This window comes from Heterodontus francisci, chromosome 4, assembly GCF_036365525.1.
Source record: "Heterodontus francisci isolate sHetFra1 chromosome 4, sHetFra1.hap1, whole genome shotgun sequence".
Taxonomy (NCBI): Eukaryota; Metazoa; Chordata; class Chondrichthyes; order Heterodontiformes; family Heterodontidae; genus Heterodontus; species Heterodontus francisci.
The window spans coordinates 61811017-61834093 of record NC_090374.1 but is presented as its reverse complement, the minus strand read 5'-3'; the positions used below and the strand labels follow the sequence as shown (position 1 = coordinate 61834093).

At 41.8% G+C, this 23077-nt stretch overlaps 2 protein-coding genes across 3 annotated transcripts in view; both read right to left on the bottom strand.

The window, feature by feature from the left end:
• Positions 1 to 23077, bottom strand: part of LOC137369063 (brevican core protein-like) — a 212996-nt gene that overhangs the window by 53060 nt on the left and 136859 nt on the right. The window contains exons 1-2 of one of the 2 annotated variants that reach the window (XM_068029642.1): positions 6726 to 9713; positions 2907 to 3032 (exon numbers count right to left, since the gene is read on the bottom strand). In XM_068029642.1, coding sequence (XP_067885743.1) covers positions 2907 to 3032; positions 6726 to 9666 — 3067 coding nt within the window. In that variant the 5' untranslated portion in view covers positions 9667 to 9713. Of the gene's footprint in view, positions 1 to 2906; positions 3033 to 6725; positions 9714 to 23077 lie in introns of those variants that run through there. The other variant, XM_068029643.1, reaches the window with a different exon arrangement.
• Positions 9750 to 23077, bottom strand: part of LOC137368594 (mucin-17-like) — a 117349-nt gene continuing 104021 nt past the window's right edge. The window contains exons 6-7 of the mRNA XM_068028741.1: positions 9841 to 17096; positions 9750 to 9773 (exon numbers count right to left, since the gene is read on the bottom strand). Of these exons, the coding sequence (XP_067884842.1) occupies positions 9750 to 9773; positions 9841 to 17096 (7280 nt within the window). The remainder of the gene's footprint in view (positions 9774 to 9840; positions 17097 to 23077) is intronic.

Sequence of the window (23077 nt, the reverse complement as noted above, 5' to 3'; positions counted from 1 at the left end):
TCTCTGCTTTTGGATGTGTCCCAAGTTCCTCTAGCTCAACAAAAGAAAGACCAAAGCTGTCATTTTTCAGCACCGGCCACAAGTTTGACTTCTTTACCACTGACTCCATGTCCCACTCCCTCCTATTTGCAGTCCTGGTGTCCTGTTTGACCTGCAGCTGAGCTTTAAGTCCAGCACGTGTGGTTGGAAGGATGGTGAGGATGGTGTAGAAGAGATGGTTTCAGAGTACTGAGACACTGTGACCATTTTTTGGGCCACCGAAGGCTATACTGATAGGCTGGTCTTCACCTGAAGTGCAGCGACTTTTTAACACGAGTAAGGGAAAACATGATAATGGAGAAAATGCTTTATGTTAGAGATTTTATAAATCGCAGTTGTTTGTTTCACTTCTCTATTGTAAAATGGCATTACACAGATGTGTGCCACAAAAGAGCTGTTGGTTCAATTGAAAAAGTAGAGATTGGCAGTAGCTAATTAATTTGGTTGATATTCCAAATGTTCCGGATTTAAAAGCTGTCACTTTTTCACAAGTCTTGCTATACAGTTTAGTTTGGCTACACAGGTTTCAGAAGTTTTTTAAAATAACATGTATAAAATCAACTGAGAAAACATTACATCATGACAGTAAAGTTTACAGTGAATTTGATGACCATTTTATCTTGCATAGAAAGTATATGTTCCGCGGGTGCTTGTACCAGGGCCATTGCTTTTTTGATATGTTAATGACTTGGACTTGGGTGTACAGGGCACAGTTTCACAATTTGCAGGTGACACAAAACTTAGAAGTGTGGTGAACTGTGAGGAGGATAGTGATAAGACTCCATGAGGACATCAACAGGCTGACGGGACAGGCAGACATGCGGCAGATGAAATATAATGCAGAGAAGTGTGAAGTGATACATTTTAGTCGAAAGAATGAGCGGGGGGGTGGGGGACAGTGTGGGAGTGTGAGGGGAGGACAGCACGGGGGTGGGGGGGTGGCAGTGGGAGGGAGGGGTTGGAGGAGGGGGTGGGGGATAGTGGGGGGAAGGGGTGGGGGGGTCGTGAGGGGATGGTGTGGGGGGTGGGGATGGGATGGGTATGACAGGAATGCGATGGGTACAGCATGTGATGGGGATTTAAAGAAGTACTGTTACAATAAAGATACTATTTCACTGCAAATGTTTTGCGAGTCTCTGCAAGTATAAACTAAAGAGTATAATTCTAAAGGGCTGCAAGAATAGAAACCTGAGGGTACAGGTGCACAAATCATTGAAAGTGGCAAAAGCATATGGATCCTGGGCTTTATCAATAGAGTACAAAAGCAAGGAAGTCATGATGAACCTTTATAAGACATTAGTTTGGCCTCAACTGAAGTATTATGTCCAATTCTAGGCACTGCACTTTAGGAAGAATGTGAAGGCTTTAGAGAGAGTGCAGAAAAGATTTATGAAAGTGGTTCCAGGGATGAGGGACTTCAGTCACAAGAATAAGGTCGAGAGGCTGTGGTGGTTCTCTCTGGAAAAAAGCGACCCGGGCTCACTTCTGGGTACTGCCTGTGCGGAGTTTGCACGTTTTCCCTGTGACCGCGTGGGTTTCCTCCGGGTGCTCTGGTTTCCTCCCACATGCCAAAGACTTGCAGGTTGATAGGTAAATTGGCCATTGTAAAAATTGCCCCAAGTGTAGGTAGGTGGTAGGAGAATTGAGGGAAGGTGGGGATGTGAGAGGGAAAATGGAATTAATGTAGGATTAGTATAAATGGGAGGTGATGGTCAGCGCAGACTCGGTGGGCCGAAGGGCCTGTTTCGGTGCTCTATCTCTCTATGACTCTATGGAGATATTAATATTTTAATTCTCTTTGAATACATATATTACATAATTAATGTAACTTCTCTACATATAGTGACCAAGTGGTCTTCAAAGGTGGGATTTGCACTTTTGTGGAAGGCTAGCATGGGGGTGGGGGGGGGGGGGTGGTCTACCCCTGTCCAAATTGGCTGGTATGAACTTTAGTGGGATCTTCAGGATCAGACTAATTATCACATTTTGGGGATTCCCAGTGCGGGTCCAGCCTGTGCTGAGCAGCCTACCTTGAATGGGGTGTAAAATGGTTGATTACGAGCCTTAGGTGACTGCAGCAATGAAATAGGTTTGACTGCCTCTGGGAAAGTGTTTTTAAAATTTTAAAAGAGGATGGCGAAGGTTTGCTATAATTCCATCGTTCCATGGCATCCTCTTCTCCTAGGTACAGTCCCAGTAGTGCCCACTGCTCCCAATGGCGCTGCTGAGTCTGCTGAACTGTAGGCCCTTCGATTGGCTGGCAACTCCTGGGGGGCAGGTGGCCATCCTTTAAAGGGACAGCAGCCCCAACGGCAGCCAATTAGACATAAAATGCAGCTGTGTGTCCTGCAAACAGTCGAGGCGGGGTCACCTCTAGCTTTCCGGCCTGTCGTAAGGGCCCCCGCCACAAGAATAAAATTCAACCCATCGAGTGCATTCATGAAGATTGCCATTATGCTGGTGAGCACTGCAGAATTCTAAATTAATGAAAAAAGTATTTTTGAACATTCCAGGACATACGTTTTACATTTTTCTGTGATATATTGAATTGTTTCCCACAGTTAAGATTTGTAGCATCAGTTATAACATCTGCATCTAGTTTGGCATTTGAATGCTAGATATGAGAGTGTACTTCAGGTAACATCAGTAGAGCGTGCATGACATGCACTGGAGCAGTTTCCGGTGTTTTATTGAAAACAGAATCAGATTGCTGCATTACGTGTGGAAGCACATCTACTGAAACTATGATTAAAACATAACATTCCTATAATGCTTGCATTCCAAAATGTTCCTAAAATATTTCCAATAAAAATAGTTTAAAGCATTATACATCATTTGAACATCGAGGTGTCCACTTCTGCTCTTACCTATTTCACAGTGCTCGCCAGTGAATCCTGGCAAACAGGTGCAAATATAACTAGTTTCCCGTGGGTAACAACTGCCTCCATGTTGGCAAGGATGTTCTTCACAAGGATTAACTTGCACTATGACAACTGAAAGCATGAAGTACAGGAGAAGGTTACATGGTTACATTTTAGCCTGTGACTTTTGCCATTATGTTGCTGATAGGGCCTAACAAAAATTAAAACATGAATAATCGCAGCTACATGCTACTATTAGTTCCAGTGGTACATATTGGATGGAATTTAGGTTACTGAACTTTTTATAAGATGATTTCTTAATTTCAGTTTCTCTTTTATGGATTCCAACTTATGCAAATCAGTGGATTTCCTTCTCTTCGGAGGACAGCCAGCGTTCAAACTGTAGAAAAAGCTACAGCCAACCTTCCATTAAAGGGTTAACATCGTCATTAAATGTTTCACAAGGTTTCAGAAACTTGAGAGACATTGATAATCAAAGATAAAAGCAAAATACTGCAGATGCTGGAAATCTGAAATATAAACAAGAAATGCTGGAAATACTCAGCAGGTCTGGCAGCATCTGTGGAGAGAGAAGCAGAGTTAATGTTTCAGGTCCTGAAACGTTAACTCTGCTTCTCTCTCCACAGATGCTGCCAGACCTGCTGAGTATTTCCAGCATTTCTTGATAATCGAAGAGTTTGATCTAATAAAGAACTCTTTTTAGTTATTAATAGCAGATGTTTATGAAAAAAATATCTGAGTACTAAAGTATATGGGCAAGTGTGCTTGTGTAGAATTAGCAGAAACTCCAACTTTGGAGACTAGTGATTTTATGGTCAGATTGCCTGAAGTAATATTTTAATCTTGCTATGACAAAAAGTACCTTCCCCAGAATTCAACAATCAGAAGATTTGAGTTGAAGTCAAAGAAAATACACTTGAGAAGATATGAGCAGGAAAATTAGTAAGGAAATGACTGAAAGAAAGAAGTATCTGTAACCAGGAGTATTGATTTATGTTCAAACACTTGAGTTTAACAGAGTCTCTTTGGTTGCAATGGCTTATAATGTAATAGTGTAAGTATTTGAAAGCTGTTAGCTGAACACAACAAACCAGAAAAGATGACAACAGATGAATTGTTGGAATATTCTTGAGTCTTGAACTAACAGATGCAAAAGCAGAATTGTTTGCACCGTAATGACATGATGACGGCAATGGGGCATCTGGGACCTCAGTGAACAGTGGGATTAACAGTCAATTTCCTTAACCACGGAGATTTAAGAATTGAGAAAAAATGAAGAATGACTGAGAAGGAGGGTAAATGAGAATCAAATCAGGTACAGAAAGAGGCATAAAAAGAGGTAAAGAAAAATTGGATTAAGGGAGAGAAAAGAGACAGAAAAGTTAAGAAAAGGAATTAATTTTAAAATTTGACATTTTGAAAATCTAGAAGAACAATTTATCACCCGAAGGAATGAGATTCCATGTTTAAATTGTTCAATTTTTGGGCCAAAGATGTTGATTAGCATTGCATTGCATTAACAATTATCACATCATTTAAAAAGTACTTATGCTCTTAATTACAAGACTTAACTTTCTACAGCGAGTTTAATGGGCAATTAATGTGCAAATTCAACGAGTTCTTACAACAAGGAGGCTAAGGATAAGATGCCATTTGTGCGAAGCAATCGGCAGAGTGGTGTAAATCAATCAGCAAGTTCTGGCAATTCGCAACTCACAGTATATCTCTTAATTAATTGAATTTGCTGGCTGATTTGCACATTTAAAATGGCATGCATCAGTAACACATAGTTATTTTTAGAACAAGATCCAACCTATTATTGTTGTTATGATGTATTAAATTCAAACCAAATAAGACAATAATACTGTAATTCTAAGATGAGTTATGTTTAGTTAGTGGACAGTTAATACTGTTATTGTAATTCTGAAAACTTTATTGTTAAAATTAAGTTAACATTCATCTTATCATTCATTAGATAGAAGTAGTATAATAAAGTTATTATTAGTTGTACGTCAAACTGTTCAGTCCAGTTCAAACCTAATGTACTATATTCATCGCCCATTGTGCAGTCTCCTTTATATTGGGGAAACCAAATGCAGGTTAGGTGATCACTTTGCTGAACATCTCTAAACTGTACACAAGTGCAATCTCAAGATGCCTGTTGCTTACCATTTTAATTCGCTGTCCTAATTTGACCTCTCTGTCTTTGACCTATATTGTTCCAATGAGGGTCAATGTAAGATCGAGGAACAGCCCCTCATCTTTCTAATAGGCTCTTTGCGGCTTTCTGACCTTTGCAACTTCATACCTTAACCACAGCTTCCATTTTCTCTGTGGCAGTAGATGTTAACAATGTGGGAAAGTTTTGCTGACATTTCTGGGGATGGGGGAAAGGAGTGGGTTGGTACTTGAGTTGAGGGTTCCTCTGTTAAAACAGTATTGGTGGTGACTAATGTCACTAGCATCCCAGGCCACTACAGCCTATTTTGTTTTGCTGTTTTTCATGCTTCCCTTTCTACCTCTCCCCATTTTATTTTTTCACACAGTTCCTCTGTCTTGTATTTAGAGTCATAGAGTGATACAGCACTGAAACAGGCCCTTCGGCCCACCAAGTCTGTGCCAACCAACTATACTAATACTTTATACTAATCCTACATTAATCCCATATTCCTTACCACATCCCCACTATTCTCCTACCACCTACCTACACTAGGGGCAATTTACAATGGCCAATTTATCTATCAACCTGTAAGTCTTTGGCTGTGGGAGGAATCCAGAGCACCTGGCGGAAACCCACACAGTCATAGGGAGAACTTGCAAACTCCGCACAGGCAGTACCCAGAACCGAACCCAGGTCACTGGAACTGTGAGGCTGCAGTGCTAACCACTGCACCACCCCATGTCTTTTGTTTTTTTCTCTTTGTGCCGCCCTTTGTCTCTTCTTCTATTTAAACATCATATATTCTCCATCCAAGCACTTTATAACTCATTCTACTTATTTTCCTGTGTGTGTGCTTTTTTCCTCTTCGTTGCCCCCTTTTCCTTGTTCTGTTCTGTTTTAAATTCTGCTCCTCTGTAATATCTTGCAGTCCTGAGGAAGGATCTTAGACCCAAAGTGTTGACTTCTCTTTCTCCACAGATGCTACCTGGCCTACTGAATATTTCCAGCTTTTTTTTTCTGTTGAGAACTAGCTATCCTCTTGGTGAGTCAATAGTTAAATGAGTCCTTGTAGTTCAATCGGTTTATGGACAACTCAAAAGCCAAATTTGGCATTGATTGTAAAAAAAACATGGTAATTAGCTTAAATCTCAAAGTATTCTTCCTACAAGACAGACCTAATTAATAGACTTTTCTACAGTTTCCATCTATGTCACACCTAGGCTATATTAGGTGTATTTATGTGGGGCAAGACCAGATCTACTTGCACTCTATTTTTGTTCAGTATTTCATTTGGCAGAACCTTCCAGACAGGCAGTAAAATTTCTCTGTTGAAGGAATTAAGAGTTTGAATGAACAATCACTCTTAATGCAGAGCCTTGCCTACTGGGAGCACTTATCAAGAAAATATGGGTGGAATTCCCATTTTCTATCCATGTCCCAATACTGAGCTCCCAATGGGCAAGATTCTGTCCCAGGAATGCTCATTCAGAAAGTGTCTGTTAAAGTTAAAAATATTTGGGAATATAAATTATCAGAAGCAATGTGATTTTTACACTAAATATTCTCAAAACAGTATTTTTCTTTGCATCACCATTTGACATTAAAAATCTGGAGGCAGAAGTAGACAGACTAATATTTCATACCTGGTACATGAACAGTTTCACCATCGTCTTGCTCACCAGCAATTATTGGTTCACCCGTTTTACTATGTTGCCAAGACTCCATTTCAGAGGTGATCCTCGAGGGAGTTGTCAATGCCAGCGTTGTTTCAGTTGTTTTGTTGTCAGTTTGTACCAAATCAAAGATAATTTTACCAGAATCATCAGTACTCTTTATCAATAATTGAGCTGCCTGTGTAGATCTCCACTCTTCTGGTCTGTCAAGCGGTGGTGATGGAGAAACATCTGTGTGGATGTCAGTGCCACTTATTAGAGATCGGTCTACAGAAGGTGATGTCGGTATTGAAGGGGAAGTCTTGAGTTCCTTTAATTCTGTATCCATCTGAAGTGACACTACTGTTGTATTTTTGAGATCTTCCTTAACAAATAATTTCAGTTCCTGTGAAGTGATCTCATGTAAAGAGGATGATACTGTTGTGGCTCTGGCAGGTTCTGTAATATCCTTTTCAACCTTTTGTTCTGTAAATGGCCATAAAGATGTAGCACTGATTACAGTCTCTTTGGAAATTTCAACATAATTATTTTGTGCTGGTGAAGCTTCTACTTCTCCATGTGCAGCACTGTGTGGATCTGGTGGCAGTATTGTTCCTATAAAATGTTCTTTGGCATGTCCTTCACTGTCATGGAAAGAAATGTTATCTATAATGCTTGGGTAAGCAGTTGTCTGTGGCACAAATGATTCTTTTTCATGTGTTTTGATGGGAACTGAGTGTGTTGCAGAACTTTTTACGTGTTGTAATTTCAAATCAAGTTCTATCGAAGATGTTGCATTTGGCACAGTCTCCTCAGTCCTCCTGCCCATTGTCTGTATAAGCTCTTTGTCACTAATAGTTGGTTGCATAATTATCTGACTTGTTCCTATCTCTTCTTCCGTAGAAAAATTTTCAAAGGTTGATGGTGAAGGCAAACTTTCCAGATCTTCCAATTTAATTCCTTGTGTTGTTAGTTGTGCTGTTGCAATTTTCACAAATTCCTCATCATGCTTCTTTTCTGATAAATCTATTGATATGCCTTCTTTTGCATATGTAGATGCAGATGAGGAGATAAAGTTATTGGTAGATACATCAGCATGCTCTGTAGGCATCTGTGTCAAAATCAGAGCTTGTTCTTCAGAAGAATACGCAGAAGTTGCTTTTGTTGGTAAACGTACTGTGTTAGTAATTTTAAAACCAAGTTGAGATGAAGACTGTGTAGAAGGGGCAGCCTTATCTGGCAAGTGGGTAAATGTTTTACCTTCAGTACTTACAAAATCATCTCCAGAAAATTCCTCTTGTAATGAACTGGATACTGGTGAGCCTTCAATGTCCTTAAATTCTGTTGTAGAATGAATGTATTCTTCACTTGCATGGGCCTTTGAATCATTGACCATTTGATAAGTAATTGATTTTTCTGAAAATGTACTTGGACCATCTACATCCTTCAAAGAAGTCTGCACAGTGGATGTGTAAATCTCACCCTCTTCTTTACCTGAAATTATTTGTGAAACATTCAGCCTGGTGTCTTCAGTGGGTGAAATAGATACAGTTTCTAGAGAGATATCTGCAACCTGTTGTGGTAAAATTGTACTCATAAACAATGGCAATATGTCCTTCTCTGTCTGTGGTTCAGGCACTTCTTTTCCAATTTTATCTAAGGAAACTGTTCTGCCAGCTGTGCTGATTATTCTTTTTTGTTCTGGTGTTACTGTGATTGAAGTTGAAGACAAATCTCCAGATCCAGCAACCTCTGTCTCAAGTATATTATTAAAGACGTCGGTGGCAATGTATTTTACTGCCTCACTTTGTTCAATTTCCAATCTTTTTGTAGTGCTATGAATTGGCAAATGAGTTGGAGAAAGCTCATCAATTTTTACTTCTTTTCCACTTCCTGTTTCTTCTTTCTCATCTCTTAATTTCTTGTCAACATCAATTATAAAATCTGATGCTGTGGTAGTTCCAAATTTCTGTTCTTCTATAATACTGATTTCACTTTCCTTACCACTAACATAAATTACACTAATATTTTGAGATACAAGAAAACTATCTTTAACTTTATCTTCTGGCAGTTGGTCATCTTGCCCATCAAGGACAATAGCTATTCTTCCTGGTGTCTTGCTGTAAGGTTTTACAGTTCCCTCTTGGGTTTCTTTCAGCTCTGCTGTAACTGTTTTTAGCAACGTTTCAATTTTTTTATGATCCATTTGACTGCTCGCAGTGCTATGAATTATTTGCTGTGTATAATTCATTTCGTCAACTGCTTTGATGCTTGTCCTATGAACCATCTTAGGTTGAAATGCATCCTTTACTTTTTCTGTTGAAACAGGAGTTTCAGTAGTTACTGGTGAGATTTCCTTTGCATGTGTGCTACTAACATATACTTTAGGTTCTTTTGCTAAGAACACTTCATTAGTCAGAGCAGAAACAGTAGTAGAAAATTTGATGTCAAGATTAATCTTTGTTAATTCACCAGAACTTTCTTCTTCTGTAAAAGGATAGAATATTCTTTTGCTTCCATCAGGAGCATATATGTATGGTTCCCTGGGAGTTGGTGACTGCCGAGGGTATTCTACAGATGGTTTTGATTGTGGTTCACCCGTAACCTCAATTTTCTCAAATGCTTTGGATGTGGACGTGTCAGTTCCTTCCTCATGTGCAGCCATAGTTGGTTGAACTTCCCCTTCTTGTTGGGATTCTATTCTGTGAATATCTTCACCAGAGCCTTCCTGCTCATTTAATGAAGTAGTTGTGTCTAAGCTTACTTCCATAGTTCCTTCAGTTATCTGCATTGTGCTGTCACTTGTCCCCTCACTTGAGTCTTCTTCACTTTCACTGTCTCCTCCATCCCCAGGGTAAACAGATATTGAAGCATGATCTTGCTCAACTTCTTCAACACTTTCTTCTGACACTAATTCTAGTTTCTGTGCCATTGTACCTGTTTCGGTCTTCAGCTCAATTTCCACAGATTCCTTACTTAAAAATACTGGGGATAGTTTTTCAATTTGATCCTTGGTCACCATGATTCGTTCGATAGGTTCTGATGTGAAAACACTAGTCTTATTTTCATTATCTAAATCAGAAGCAACTGTGACTAATCTCAGAACATATGCATTGCTGAAAATTTCTTCTCCTGAACTTTCAATTTCCATAGATGGAATTTCTGTGGCTGTCTCTTTTGGTGATGTAGTGGACTTTTCAGTCGAGGATTTTCTGGATAGTTCTGCCTCTGTAGACATCATTTCCTTAGCTGCAGGTGTAACAGCAGCATGAGGACTTTCCTCATCCACTGGAACACTTGTAGTCATTAATGGTACACTGCTACTCGTTTCTAAAAAGGAAACCTCTGTGAATACTTTGGCAGCTGATACAGCACTAAATACTTTTTCACCAGAACTCTCCTCATCTGCAGGTTGTTTGTGCAAAATGTTCTTTGTTTTTCTGGTTTCCTCAGTTGCTGCAGATTTTGCAGAAGGCATCAAAACCCCTTTTCCTGGCACCTGAGCCATATCTGTGATCACTTTTGCTGCTTCTGATGTGGATTCCTGAGACTTTAGTTCAATTGTTGGTGTGACAGTAACGTGGGGAACTCCCACATTCATTGCTTTTGTTGCCACTGCAACTAATGTATCAACAGTTTCCTTCTCACCAACCAAAGTTGTTGCTGGAGATTTGTCTGCTGGTTGAGTATGTACTCTTATAAACAATTTTTCCATCTCGGATTCTGTCTCTGGTAATCCAGATGTGGATATTCCAGCCTCTCCAGTGGGAGCCACTATAACAACTGTAGCAACAGCTTCCGCTTCCAATGACATTTTGCTAGTCACTGGAACTACTTGACGGCTTGTTTCAAAAGAGGAAACAACTGGAACTGGACGAACAGCTTCTTTGATGGTAAATATTTCTTCACCAGAGCTCTCGATATCTGCAAAAGGAGTTTGTTTCTGCAACTCTTTTTCTGATTTTGTCGTTTCCTCAGTTGCTGGGGATTTCTCAGAAGGCTTCATTATCTTTTTTCCTGGTAGTTTTTCCATCTCTGTCATCGCTTTTATTGTTTTTGATGTGGATGCTGGAGACCTTTGTTCAATTGCTGGTGTAACAGTAACATGGGGAACTCGCACATCCATTGCTTTTGTTGCCACTGAAACTAATGTATTAATAGATTCCTTATCATCTTCCAAAATTGTTGCTGGAGATTTATCTGTTGGTTGTGTATGTACTTTTACCAATAGCTTTTCCATCTCGGATTCTGTCTTTGGTAATCCAGATGTGGATGTTCCTGTCTGTCCAGTGGGGAACACTGTAACAGCTGTGTGAACAGCATCCACATCCCATGACATTTTGCTAGTCACTGAAACCACTTGATGGCTTATGTCAAAAGTAGAAACATCTGGAACTGGACGAACAGCTTCTTTGATGGTAAATATTTCTTCACCAGAGCTCTCGATATCTGCAAAAGGAGTTTGTTTCTGCAACTCTTTTTCTGTTTTTGTCGTTTCCTCAGTTGCTGGAGATTTCTCAGAAGGCTTCACTATCTTTTTTCCTGGCAGTTTTTCCATCTCTGTCATCACTTTTGTTGTTTCTGATGTGGGTGCTGGAGACTTTTGTTCAATTGCTGGTGTAACAGTAACATGGGGAACTCCCACATCCATTGCTTTTGTTGCCACTGAAACTAATGTATCAATAGTTTCTTCCTTCTCACCAACCAAAACTGTTGCTGGAGATTTGTCTGCTGGTTGAGTATGAACTTTTATAAACATTTTTTCCATCTCTGATTCTGTCTCTGGTAATCCAGATGTGGATATTCTATCTTCTCCATCCGGTGCAGCTGTAGCAGCTGTATGAAGCCTTTCCTCATCCAGTGAGGTTTTGCTAGTCACTGAAACTACTTGATGGCTGATTTCTAAAGTAGAATCATCTGGAACTGGCCGGACAGGTTCTTTGATGGTAAATATTTCTTCACCAGAACTTTCTATATCTGCAAAAGGAGTTGGTTTCTGCAACTCTTTCTCTGTTTTCGTGGTTTCCTCAATTACTGGAGATTTCTCAGAAGGCTTCATCACCTTTTTTCCTGGTAGTTTTTCCATCTCCGTTATCACTTTTGTTGTTTCTGATGTGGATTCTTGATACTTCTGTTCAATTGCTGGTGTGTCAGTAACATGGGGAACTCCCACATCCACTGCTTTAGTTGCCACTGAAACTAATGTATCAATAGTTTCCTTCTCACCAACCAAAGTTGTTGCTGGAGATTTGTCTGCTGGTTGTGTATGTACTTTTACAAAAAAATTTTCCACCTCCAATTTTGTCTCTGGTAATCCAGATGTGGATATTTCAGCTTCTCCTTTGGGTGCAGCTGTAACAGCTGTCTGAAGAGTTTCCCCATCCTGTGAGGTTTTGCTAGTCACTGGAAAAACACGGCTGCTCAACTCTAAAACAGAAATATCTGGAACGTGCCATACTGATTGTGTAATGGTAAACATTTCTTCACCAGAACTCTCGATGTCTGCAAATGGACTTTGTTTCTGCAACTCTTTCACTGTCTTCGTGCTTTCCTCAGTTGCTGGAGTTTTCTCAGACTGCTCCATAACCTTTCCTGGTAACTCTTCAATCTCTGTGACCACTTTTATTGTTTCTGATGTGGATTCCTGAGACTTTTGTTTAATTACTGGTGTAACAGTAACGTGGGGAGCTCCCTCATCCATTGCTTTTGTTGTGACTGAAACAAATGCATCAATAGTTTCCTTCTCACCAACCAAAGTTGTTGCTGGAGATTTGTCTGCTGGTTGCGTATGTACTTTTATAAACAATTTTTCCATCTCGGATTCTGTCTCTGATAATCCAGATGTGGATATTTCAGCCTCTCCAGTGGGGGCCACTATAACAACTGTATCAAGATTTTCCCCATCCAGTGAGGTTTTGCTAGTCACTGGAGCTACAGGGCTGCTCATTTCTGAAGTAGAAACATCTGGAACTGGTCGAACAGGTTCTCTAATGGTAAGTATTTCTTCACCGGAACTCTCGATATCTGCAAAAGGAGTTTGTTTCTGCAACTCTTTCTCTGCATTTGTGCTTTCCTCAGTTGCTGGAGTTTTCTCAGAAGGCTCCATAACCTTTCCTGGCAGCTCTTCGATCTCTGTGACCACTTTTGTTGTTTCTGATGTGGATTCCTGAGACTTTAGTTCAATTGCTGGTGTAACAGTAACGTGGGGAGCTCCCTCATCCATTGCTTTTGTTGTGACTGAAACCAATGTATCAATAGATTCCCTATCACCTTCCAAAATTGTTGCTGGAGATTTGCCTGCTGGTTGTGTATGTACTTTTGCCAATAGTTTTTTCATCTCCGATTCTGTCCCTGGTAATCCAGATGTGGATATTTCAGCCACTCCACTGCCAGCAGCTGTAACAACAATATAAAGTGTTTCCCCATCCAGTGAGGTTTTGCTAGTCACTGGAGGTATAGGGCTGCTCATTTCTAAAGTAGAAACATCCGGAACTGGCCGGACAGGTTCTTTGATGGTAAATAATCCTTCACCAGAGCTCTCTATATCTGCAAAAGGAGTTTGCTTCTGCAACTCTTTCTCTGTTTTCATGGTTTCTTCAGTTGCTGGAGATTTCTCAGAAGGCTTCGCCGTCTTTTTTCCAGTTGGTTTCTCCATCTCTGTCATTGCTTTTGTTGTTTCTGATGTGGATTCTTGATACTTCTGTTCAATTGCTGGTGTGTCAGTAACATGGGGAACTCCCACATCCACTGCTTTTGTTGCCACTGAAACTAATGTATCAATAGTTTCCTTCTCACCAACTAAAATTGTTGCTGGAGATTTGTCTGCTGGTTGTGTATGTACTTTTACCAAAAATTTTTCCATCTCCGATTCTGTCTCTGGCAATCCAGATGTGGATATTCCAGTCTCTCCATCAGGTGCAGCTGTAACAGCTGTCTGAAAACCTTCCCCATCCTGTGAGGTTTTGCTAGTCACTGTAGCTACACGGCTGCTCATTTCTAAAATCAAAACATCTGGAACTGGACGAACAGCTTCTTTGATGGTAAATATTTCTTCACCAGAACTCTCGATATCTGCAAATGGAGTTTGTTTCTGCAACTCTTTTTCTGTTTTCATGCTTTCCTCAGTTGCTGGTGATTTCGCAGAAGGCTCCATAAACTTTCCTGGCAGCTCTTTGATCTCTGTGACCACTTTTGTTGTTTCGGATGTGGATTCTTGATACTTTTGTTCAATTGCTGGTGTAACAGTAACATGGGGAATTCCCACATCCATTGCTATTGTTGTGACTGAACCTAATGTATCAATAGATTCTTTATAACCAACCAAAATTGTTGCTGGAGATTTGTCTGCTGGTTGTGTATGTACTTTTATAAACAATTTTTCCATCTCGGATTTTGTCCCTGGTAATACAGTTGTGGATATTCCAGTTGCTCCATCAGTGGCCACTGTAACAGCTGTCTGAACACCCTCCCCATCCAGTAAGGTTTTGCTAGCCACTGGAACTACCCAGCTGCTCATTTCTAAAGTAGAAACATCTGGAACTGGCCGAACAGGTTCTTTGATGGTAAATATTTCTTCACCAGAACTCTCAATGTCGGCAAATGGAGTTTGCTTCTGCAACTCTTTCTCTGTTCTCGTGGTTTCCTCAGTTGCTGGAGATTTCTTAGGAGGCTCCATAACCTTTCCTGGCAGCTCTTTGATCTCAGTCATAACTTTTGTTGTTTCTGATGTGGATTCTTGATACTTTTGTTCAATTGCTGGTGTAACAGTAACATGGGGAACTCCCACATCCATTGTTTTTGTTGCCACTGAAACTAATGTATCAATAGTTTCCTTCTCACCAACTAAAGTTGTTGCTGGAGATTTGCCTGCTGGTTGTGTATGTACTTTTACCACCAATTTTTCCGTTTTCGATTTCATCTCTGGTAATCCAGTTGTGGATATTCCAGCTGCTCCATCACCAGCAGCTCTAACAACAGTGTAAAGAGTTTCCCCATCCAGTGAGGTTTTGCTAGTCACTGGAACTACTTGACGGCTTATTTCTAAAGTAGAAACATCTGGAACTGGCCGGACAGGTTCTTTGATGGTAAATATTTCTTCACCAGAACTCTCTATATCTGCAAAAGGAGTTGGTTTCTGCAACTCTTTCTCTGTTTTCGTGGTTTCCTTAATTACTGGAGATTTCTCAGAAGGCTTCACCATCTTTTTTCCTGGTAGTTTTTCCATCTCCGTTATCACTTTTGTTGTTTCTGATGTGGATTCTTGATACTTCTGTTCAATTGCTGATGTGACAGTAACATGGGGAACTCCCACATCCATTGATTTTGTTGCCACTGAAACTAATGTATCAATAGTTTCCTTCTCACCAACCAAAGTTGTTGCTGGAGATTTGCCTTCCAGTTGAGTATGTACTTTTATCAACAATTTTCCCATCTCTGATTCTGTCTCTGGTAATCCAGATGTGGATATACCAGCTGCTCCATCGTGATCAGCTGTAACAACAGTATGTAGGATTTCCCCATCCTGTGAGGTTTTGCTAGTCACTGGAACCACTTTGCTGCTCATTTCTAAAGTAGAATCATCTGGAACTAGATGAACAACTTGTTTGATGCTAAATATTTCTTTACCAGAGCTCTCTACATCTGAAAATGGAATGACTTGTGCTTCCGTTTTTCTGGATTTTTCAGAAGGTTCTGTCAGTTTTTTCATCTTTGTTGTTGGCTCCATTGTTGCCAAAGTGAATACTCCTGCCCCTCTGTCAGTTCCAAGTGTAACAACATCTGCTTTTGTTGGGATTGAAGTGACTGTGTTTTGGGTTTCCCTCTCACCAATCAAAGTAGTCACCCCTGTATGTAATAAACTAATAGACTCACTGCTAGAAACCTCACCTGAATCTCCCAACTCTACAGATGTTGTCATAGTGCTTGTGCCTTCTTGAATCTCCTTGATGTGTTGTATTTTCTTCTCTATAGGTTTTGACACTGCAGGGGATTCTAATTCAGGTTTGAAACTTATACTGCCAAATTTTGTAGTAGCCCATTTTGTTGGTGTAGTTGAATCCATTTCAAGTTTTTGCTCCTCCATACTTTCTTCTGGTTTTGATGTCTTGCTAACTCTTCTCCCAAAAGATTCTGTAGCTGTTACATCTTTGATTTCCTTTTGCATACTTTCTGAAACAGTCCCTAGAACACCATGCTGATGTCCAATATCTCTCCAGTCTCCCTTGGTTGGAGATGGCAAAGTGATGCTGGATACACTTAACTTAGTATCAGACACAAGGCCAGCCATTTCTCTACCAGAACCCTCATCAACTGCGAATGAAGCAGTTGACATATCTGTATATGTTTCAGTTGGTGTTGCAGTTCCTAGGTGTGATGTTTTCTCAGAAATTTCTGAATGTGTTCCTGGTTTCTTCACAATAACTGTTTCTGTAGTTGTTTCCCTCAAAGCATCTGAAACTTCCTGACTAATAGTTTCATGGCCTTCACCAGAACTCTCAACCTCTTCTTGTCTACTAAATACTTCTAATGATGCACTATCATCAGACTCAGCGGAATGGAGTCTTTTTTCTGCTTTGTCTGTTGGAATAACAATTTCTTCTGATGCTGAGATCCTTTCTGTTAGTAAGACCACTGTTTCTGTTGTTGTAGTCTTTGCTTTAGCTGTATGTGAAACAATGCCTTTTGATGCAGTTGTAACAACACGATGCTGATGCTTTTCTTTCAATGGTTCCGTTACTGAAATTACTCTGGGTTTCGCTTGAGGCTCTCTGGTTGAATGGGCATCCTGCGTGACTGATGAGATGATCCATTGTTCTCCATCTTCTACCCCAGAATGAATTTTTGATGGGTCTTCTGTGACTCCTGGAATTTCAGGTTCCTTATCGGTAGAAACAACTTTCAATCTCTCTGTCGAGATTTCTAGTTCCTGTGTACCTGCAATTTCACCTCCAATCATTAAATGAGTCTTGATATCACTGTGTTTTTCTGTAATATCCATATCTTGTATTACACTTATGGTGGGTGATACACTTTCCAGTTGGTCTCCCCTTGCTTCCTCCCCATTTAGTTTCTTGTATGGGGGGTCAAATTCCATCCGGCTCTTTCCACTTATAAAGCTGAGTGATGGAGGGACATCCTCTATTGTCGCTGCTGTTGGTCCTTGTGGCTCAAATGCAAATTGATGCAAATCAAATTCTCCACTGCCCTCTATTCCATTATCCTCTGACACATCAATGTGAATGTGTACAAGGTGAATCTTGGAACCTATTAGAGGTGTCACCTCTTCAGTTAATTGATCAGGTGGTAATGAAATTGATTCGGGAGAAGTAATTTTGCCAGCTTCGATTTCTTCTGGTTGAAGCCCTGAAAATAAATATAAAAAATACATGTTAGCTTCAGACATAGAAACATAGGAACAGCCATTCAGCCCCTCTAGCCTATTCTGCCTTTCAAGTCGAGCATAGCTGATCTGTATCACAATACCTTTTACCCGCCTTGGTTCCAAATCCTTTAATATCCTTAACTAACAAAAATCTATCAATCTCGGTTTTTAAACTTTCAATTAACCTAGCCTTAGTAGCTTTTTGAGAGCGAGAGAGTTCCAGATTTCCACTACTCTTTTGCTAGAAATTGATAAAATTGATAGCACATCAACAAAATACAGGTTAGTCATTGGGCAAAGGGAAAATATCTCTTTCTGTAAAATCCTAACCCATTTCTAAAAATTGGATTTACAACCCTGCTGCAAGGCAACTGATACTATTTGCCATCCATGATCCCCTATCAGAAGTTTGTGTGTGGATATTAGTTGAGAATGAAATCAGTCTTCTACCGTCAAACAGCCTGCTAAGTTTTCAACCATCTGAAGTACCAGTGGGCAGCTAGTGCCTATGGAACTGTTCTTCAGCAAAGAGTCAAAAACCTTCAGAGAGGCAGATGATTTTCTGACCATTCATTTTACCAGCATGGGCCCATTGGGCTGAATGGCCTGTTTCTGTGCTGTAAATACAATGTAATAGTAGGAAAATCATGTTCAGTGCAAACTAGCATTTCTGATACATGCCACCTGCAGGTGAAGTTGGTGGGCCTGTAAAATTACCCCACAAATGTTCACAATGCTGACCAAGTCAATTATCAACACAAAACTGAAAGATAAAGGAAAAAGTGTTCTGAAATCTATCTACAGTTATTGAACTCTTACAGAATGCTGGGGCACCTGCTTATGTTTAACTCAATTTCTCAACCAGTCAGGAGATAACAATAGATGTGTGCCAAGCAATTAACAGCAGCAAAGAAATCATGGCCGGAACATTTAGTTGGGCAGGTGACCCCACCCACTGGCTGAAAAGTTGGTGGCGAGCCTGCCTCCACCTGGCCTGGGGAGCCAGGGCAGGATTTTTCGCTCCCCAGGCCCTTAATTGGTCTTGGTGTCAAGTTTGGATAGAGTCGGGTCTCTCTTCCGGGTCCAGCATTCGGGCTCGGGTCAGGTTGGGCTGGATGTGGACAGTGCTGCCTTGCTCCGGGAAGTAATCTTCAAATGTACATTCAGGACATCAAGGTGGGAAACGTGCAGTCCGGACTCTTCACTCTGCAGTAAAGCTTGGCTCCTCAACCAAACCTGACTACATGTGTCGGGTTCGGGTCGGGTCGGGCATTTAAAAAAATTAAAGGACTGGGGCCGACTGGGGCCCAGGTCAGGTTCGGGTTGGCTGTTATCAGGTCAGGCCTGGATCGGGTTTTAATTTTATACCCGAGCCAGACTTTATGACACATCATTTAAAAAACAGCACCGAGTACTCCAATTGACTTCTCAATTGGATAAAACAGACAGACTCAACAGGGAAAATCTTATTTGTAGGAACAAGTTGGTTTGGAAGACAGCAGTTCGGCTCGAACCCACCGACTTCTGTATTTAACTGCATCGCATTAGGCCACCTGCGAGCAAACCTCTTGGGAGAAGCCAGTTGTTAATTTCAATATGTTAATCATTCATTAAGTGCAATTTCAACATGGGATTTGAGATCAGCCCATCAAGCCTGCTCCGCCATTTAATAAGATCATGGCTGATCTGCTTCTGTCTCGCATTTGCATTTGCAACAATCTTCAGCCAGAAGTGTCGAGTTGATGATCCATCTCGGCCTCCTCCTGAAGTCCCCAGCATCACAGATGCCAGACTTCAGCCAATTTGATTCACTCCACGTGATATCAGGAAACGAATGAAGGCGCTGGATACTGCAAAAGCTATGGGCCCTAACAATATTCCGGCAATAGTACTGAAGACATGTGCTTCAGAACTTTCCGCGCCCCTAGCCAAGCTGTTCCAGTACAGCTACAACACTGGCATCGACCCTGCAATGTAGAAAATTACCCAGGTATGTCCTGTACACAAAAAGCAGGACAAGTCCAACCCGGCCAATTACTGCCCCATCAGCCTACTCTCAATCATCAGTAAAGTGATGGAAGGTGTCATCAACAGTGCCCTCAAGCGGCACTTGCTTAGCAATAACCTGCTCCGTGACACTCAGTTTGGGTTCTGCAAGGGCCACTCAGCTCCTGACCTCATTACAGCCTTGGTTCAAACAAAAGGGCTGAACTCAAGAGGTGAGGTGAGAGTGACTGCCCTTGACATCAAGGCAGCATTTGACCGAGTATGGCATCAAGGAGCCCTAGCAAAACTGAGGTCAATGGGAATCGGGGAAAACCCTCCGCTGGCTGGAGTCATACCTAGCGCAAAGGAAGATGGTTGTGGTTGTTGGAGGTCAATCATCTGAGCTCCAGGACATCACTGCAGGAGTTCCTCTGGGTAGTGTCCTAGGCCCAACCATCTTCAGCTGCTTCAATCATAAGGTCAGAAGTGGGGATGTTCGCGGATGATTGCACAATGTTCAGCACCATTTGTAACTCCTCAGATACTGAAGCAGTCTGTGTAGAAATGCAGCAAGACCTGGACAATATCCAGGCTTGGGTTGATAAGTGGCAAGTAACATTGTGCACCACACAAGTGTCAGGCAATGACCATCTCCAACAAGAGAGAATCTAACCATCTCCCCTTGACATTCAACAGCATTACCATCGCTGAATCCCCCACTATCAACATCCTAGGGGTTACCATTGACCAGAAACTGAACTGGAGTAGCCATATAAATACCGTGGCTACAAGAGCAGGTCAGAGGCTAGGAATCCTGAGGCGAGTAACTCACCTCCTGATTCCCCAAAGCGTGTCCACCATCTACAAGGCACAAGTCAGGAGTGTGATGAATACTCTCCACTTGCCTGGATGGGTGCAGCTCCAACAACACAGTGGCACAGCGGCACAGTGGCGCAGTGGTTAGCACCGCAGCCTCACAGCTTCAGCGACCCTGGTTCAATTCTGGGTACTGCCTGTGTGGAGTTTGCAAGTTCTCCCTGTGTCTGCATGGGTTTCCTCCGGGTGCTCCGGTTTCCTCCCACATGCCAAAGACTTGCAGGTTGATAGGTAAATTGGCCACTAGCAATTGCCCCTAGTATAGGTAGGTGGTAGGGAAATATAGGGACAGGTGGGGATGTGGTAGGAATATGGAATTAGTGTAGGATTAGTATAAATGGGTGGTTGATGGTCGGCACAGACTCGGTGGGCCGAAGGGCCTGTTTCAGTGCTGTATCTCTAAACTAAACTAAACTAAACACTCAAGAAGCTCGACACCATCCAGGACAAAGCAGCCCGCTTTATTGGCACCCCATCTATAAACATTCATTCCCTCCACCACCGACGCACAGTGGCAGCAGTGTGTACCATCTCCAAGATGCAATGCACCAACGCTCCTTAGACAGCACCTTCCAAACCAGCAACCTCTACCAACTAGAACGACAAGGGCAGCAAATACATGGGAACACCACCACCTGCAAGTTCCCCTCCAAGTCACACACCATCCTGACTTGGAACTATATCGCCGTTCCTTCGCTGTCGCTGGGTCAAAATCCTGGAACTCCCTTCCTAACAGCACTGTGGGTATACCTACCCCAAATGAACTGCAGCGGTTCAAGAAGGCACCACCACCTTCTCAAGGGCAATTAGGGATGGGCAATAAATGCTGGCCTGGCCAGCGTCGCCCACATCCCATGAATGAATAAAAAAAGAATTCCCCTCTCCGCTGATAACCTTTGATTCCCTTGCCGAGCAAGAATCTATCTAACTTTGTCTCCACCACCTTCTGAAGAAGAGGACTCCAGAATCGCACAACCCTCTGAGAGAAAAAATTTCTCCTCATCTCAGTCCTAAAAGGGCAACCCTTAATTTTCAAACAGTGCCCCCTAGTTCTGGACTCACCCACATTCACCCTGTCAAGACCATTCAGGATCTTATATCTTTCAACCAAGTCTCCCCTCACTCTTCTAAACTCTCGTGAAAACAAGCCCAGCCTGTCCAACCTTTCCTCATAAACAGCCCGCTCATTCCAGGTATCAATCTAGTAAACCTCCTCTGCACTTCCTCCAACGCATTCACATCCTTCCTTAAATAAGGAGACCAAAACAGCATCCAGTATTCGAGATGTGGTCTCACCAATGCCCTGTATAACTGAAGCATAGCATCCTTAATTTTATTTTCAAGTCCTCTCGTAATAAAGGGTAGCATTCCATTGGCCTTCTTTATGACTGCTGTACCTGCATTTTAACCTTTTGTGACTCATGCACTGGAACACCTAGATCCCTCTGCACCTCGGAATTCTGCACCTCGTTTAAGAAATACCCTGCTTTTTTATTCTTACTTGCAAAATGAAGAACTTCACATTTTCCCACATTGTACTCCATCTCCCAGATTTTTGCCCACTCACTCAACCTATCTATATCGGTCTGCAACTTCCTTATGTTCTCTTCACAACATACTTTCCTCCTATCTTTGTATCATCTGCAAATTTAGCTACCATGCCATTGCTCCCCTCATATAAGTCATTGATATAAATTGTAAAAAGTTAAGGCCCCAGCACAGACCCCTGCGGGACTCCACTTGTCACATCCTGCCAATCAGAAAAGGACCCATTTATGCATACTCTATTGCAAGATCTCACAGTCAAACACGCACAAATGCATTGCACAGGTGTGATGCCACATTTGCCAGGACAGACAATTATCTGCACTTTGCCAACAATGATGCCAGTCAGAATGAGCGGCGGCTTGGGTATACGGCTTTGGCAGGTTTCCCACAGGTGCAAAACATAATTGACTGCACACATGTGGTGATCAAGACACCCCAGATCACCCAGGAGTGTTTATCAGTCACAAGGTCTTCCACTCTATCAATGTGCAGCTGGTGTGCAACCACAAAAAGATCTTTAGGCAGGTGTGCACAAGATTCCAGACATCTGCCATAATGATGTCATCCTGTGCCAGTCCACCCTCCCTAATGCCTTTGCACCTCGAAGCAGACTTACTGGCTGGCTGCTGGGGAGAGAAAGGTACCCAGTTAAAACATGGCTGATGACACCCATGAAGAACCCAACCAATGGGCCCAGAGCGTTACAATGAAAGCCATACAAAAACCATTGAGTAAGCCATCGGCATGCTGAAGGTGCATTTCAGGTGGCTGGACAGATCGATAGGTGCCCTTTGCTATGCACCAGCCAGGGTTTCCAGAATGGTCATGGTGTGCTGTGCTCTGCAGAACATTGCACAACAGCAAGGCGTGGACCTTCAGGAGCAGCAAGGCACTATTCTGGTTCAGGACTCTCATGAATTTCCAAATTGATTGTGGAAAATATTGGGACAATTCCCTGACACTGATATTTTTAAATTTAGGAGCTGTTCTTTATTCTGAAACAGTGGCAAACAAAAACTGGAATGTATGAGATACAGGGTGAGGGAGAAAAGATAAGTTTTTACAGTACGTGATGGATTCTTAAGTCACACTAATAGTGCTTTCTGAAAAATTTATATATTCTTCCCAGCTGGCATCTGTTTACAGCTTTCGCTGAGGTTGAGCTGAACCAGGCTTATAAGATCATAAGAAATAGGTGCAGGAGTAGGCCATTCGGCCCCTTGAGCCTGCTCCACCATTCAATAAGATCATGGCTGATCTGATTGCGACCTTAACTCCACTTTCTGACTGCAGTTTACTGCACTCAAGCTACTGAATATCTGAAGTGTGTTAGAACTCCTGGTAGCCAAGGAAAAACTGTTCCCATTAACAAATGATACAAGGACTTTGGCAGACAGATTGAAAGTTTTAAGCAAAAGAAGCAGGGGAAATATGAGGAAGCATTTTTTTATGCAGTGGGTGGTAATGACCTGGAACTTGTTGCCCACAAGGGTGGTGGAAGCAGCGACAATCAATGACTTCAAGAAGAAGTTGGGTGGCCTCCTGAGAGAAC